This window comes from Eimeria mitis, genomic scaffold (genome assembly GCF_000499745.2).
Source record: "Eimeria mitis Houghton genomic scaffold, Emh_scaff1467, whole genome shotgun sequence".
NCBI classification, from domain to species: Eukaryota; Apicomplexa; class Conoidasida; order Eucoccidiorida; family Eimeriidae; genus Eimeria; species Eimeria mitis.
The window spans coordinates 1-2,500 of record NW_013569369.1 but is presented as its reverse complement, the minus strand read 5'-3'; the positions used below and the strand labels follow the sequence as shown (position 1 = coordinate 2,500).

General features: G+C 48.8%; 1 protein-coding gene across 1 annotated transcript in view; it reads right to left on the bottom strand.

Moving 5' to 3' along the window:
• Positions 1-1,026, bottom strand: part of EMH_0037600 (uncharacterized protein) — a gene marked incomplete at both ends in the record, with an annotated part of 3,182 nt that extends 2,156 nt beyond the window's left edge. Inside the window, one exon of the mRNA XM_013495193.1 lies at positions 1-1,026. This exon is cut by the window's left edge and continues 1,195 nt beyond it. Coding sequence (XP_013350647.1) covers positions 1-1,026 — 1,026 coding nt within the window.
• Positions 1,027-2,500: the final 1,474 nt, after the last annotated feature.

The window sequence follows — 2,500 nt, the reverse complement described above, 5'->3', positions numbered from 1 at the left end:
GCTGCTGCTGATTGCTGTTGTTGCTGCAGCATCAAGCTGCAGCACAACAGGAGGGCCCAGCTTATCGAAGAGTTCTCCTACTATTCTTGCTGCTCCCTCAGCAGAAACTGCTGCTGCTGCTGCTGCTGCTGCTGCCTGGAGCTCCTCTCTTCCTGCTGCAGTGAGAGCAGCTAAGGACCCCAACCCTGCTGCTGCTGCTGCTTTTGCTGCTGCAGCAGAAGCAGCATCACTGCAGGGATCTTCTTCATCTGCTGCTGCACTCTTTCCTGCTGCTGCCGGAGCAGCCGTCGTAGTCGTGCTTGTCGTGCTGCTGCTGCTGCTGCTGCTGCTGCTGCTGCTGCTGCTGCTGGCTGCTGCTGCTGCCGGCACGAGAGGAAGGAAGGACCTGGAGAGCCCATCGATGCCTGAGTCGAGTTCTCCGATGAGAAGCAAATGTTCTAGCTGCTGCTGCTGCTGCTTTTCTTGCTTTTGCTGCTGCTGCTGCAGCAGCTGCTGCTGCTGCTGCTGCTGCTTCCTCGTTGCTGCAGCACCATCCTCTACTGATTGCCACTCCCTCAAAGCAGCTAAAATCTCAGCCTGCTCTTCAGCAGAAAACATTTTGTTTGTTTCTCCGTTTGCTGCTGCACTGTATAACTGCTGCTGCTGCTGCTGCTGCTGCTGCTGCTGCTGCGGCAGCAGCAAATCAGAGGCCATCATGGCTCCTTCTTGGTTTCTCCCCACCAAGAATTCCTGCAGCAGTTTCTCGTCAGCTGCTGCTGCTGCTGCTGCTGCTGCTGGAGGCTCACTTATGCTTTGCTGCTTGTCTGCTGCTTCAGCTGCTGCTGCTGCTGCTGCTGCTGCTGCTGGGGGGTTCTCCCTGTACAAGCCCTCAACTATGGGGCCCCCATGGGGCCCCCAGTGCAGCTGCTGCTGCTTCGTTTGGTTTCTAAGGCCGAGGGGCTCAGAGGGTCTCCATGCTGCTGCTGCTGCTGCTGCAGCAGCAGCACAAACTACTGCAAGCAGCAGCAGCAGCCGAAGACGCCTCATTTGCTGCAGCCTGTATAAGAGTGCATAACGAACACAGACATAGATCTCAATGCTGCTGCTGCTGCTGCTGCTGCTGCTGCTGCACGCCCGCTGCTGCTGCTGCTGCTGCTGCTGCTGCTGCTGCTGAGGAGACAGTTAGGGACCCCTGCAGGCAGCAGCCATTCTTCGTGTTGTGTTTTAGCTGCGAGAAAAGAAAAAGAAGAAACACATAAATACAATATTGAAATTAGGGTTTAGGGTTTAGGGTTTAGGGTTTAGGGTTTAGGGTTTAGAGCGCCACTGGACAGCCCGGTGGTCGCACCGTAGTCGGCTGCTGCTGCTGCTGCTGCTGCTGCTGCTGCTGCTGCTGCTGTATATTTTCTTCTTTTTTCTGCTTTTTATAATAAATAAATTAATTTAATTAAATATTTTGTTGTTTTGTTTTTATATTAAATACAATAAAACAACCCAATCAACCACAAATCGCCCCCGGGCCTTATAAAGCGACCTGCTGCTGCTGCTGCTGCTGCTGCTGCTGCTGCTGCTGCTGCTGCTGTTGCTGCTGCTGCTACCAGGCAGCATTTGTTGGTTGGTTTCTGCTTGCCGTTCTTTGTTTGTTTTTATATATTTTTGTTTATTTATATTTTTTATTTTTGTTGTAGTTTATTTTTGTTTATTTTTGTCTCATTTTCCCCTCCTTCTTTTTAGCTGCTGTAGGCGCTTGCGGTGTATCGACAGCTCAGGGTGTACATACACCGCCAGGTGTACATACACCTCAACCAGCTGTCTCCTCTCGCTGCAGCCTCTTTGCTGCTGTTCTGTAGATAAATATAGGGCCCATAGACGCTCTCATGGTGGGGCTGCTGCTGCTGCTGCTGCTTGTTGTGCTGCTGCTGCTGTTGCTGCTGCATGTACCCAAGTGCTGCTGCTGCTGCTGCTGCTGCTGCTGCTGCAGAGAATATTAAGGTCTTTGGGCTCGGCCTTCCCCTCAGGGACGGAGCAGCACAGAGCCTTACCTCTACTGGCCTGTAGACCCCCTAAACCCTAAACCCTAAACCCTAAACCCTAAAATACCTAAACCCCTAAAACAATGCACTGTACACCCCGGAGAGACCCGCCCCTAAACCCTAAACCCTAAACCCTAAACCCTAAATGCTTGTGCTATACTGAGGGTTTCGAGAGCTTTAAAACAATCGATATTAGGGTTTAGGGTTTAGGGTTTAGGGTTTAGGGTTTTTAGGGGTCCACCCTCCTCCTCGCTGTTTCCCTTGACGCCAATAAAATAAATAAATAAATAAAATAAATAAACAAAATAAATAAACAGATATATTTGTTGATATGTATATTTGTTTATTTGTTTTATTTATTTATTTTTCTTTTTTTTTATTTTATTGGCGTGAGGCAGATTCAGATATTTGTTTTAATATAAATGTAATAATTATTCTCTATTTATAATATATATATAGGTACATCTACAAATATATATATATATATA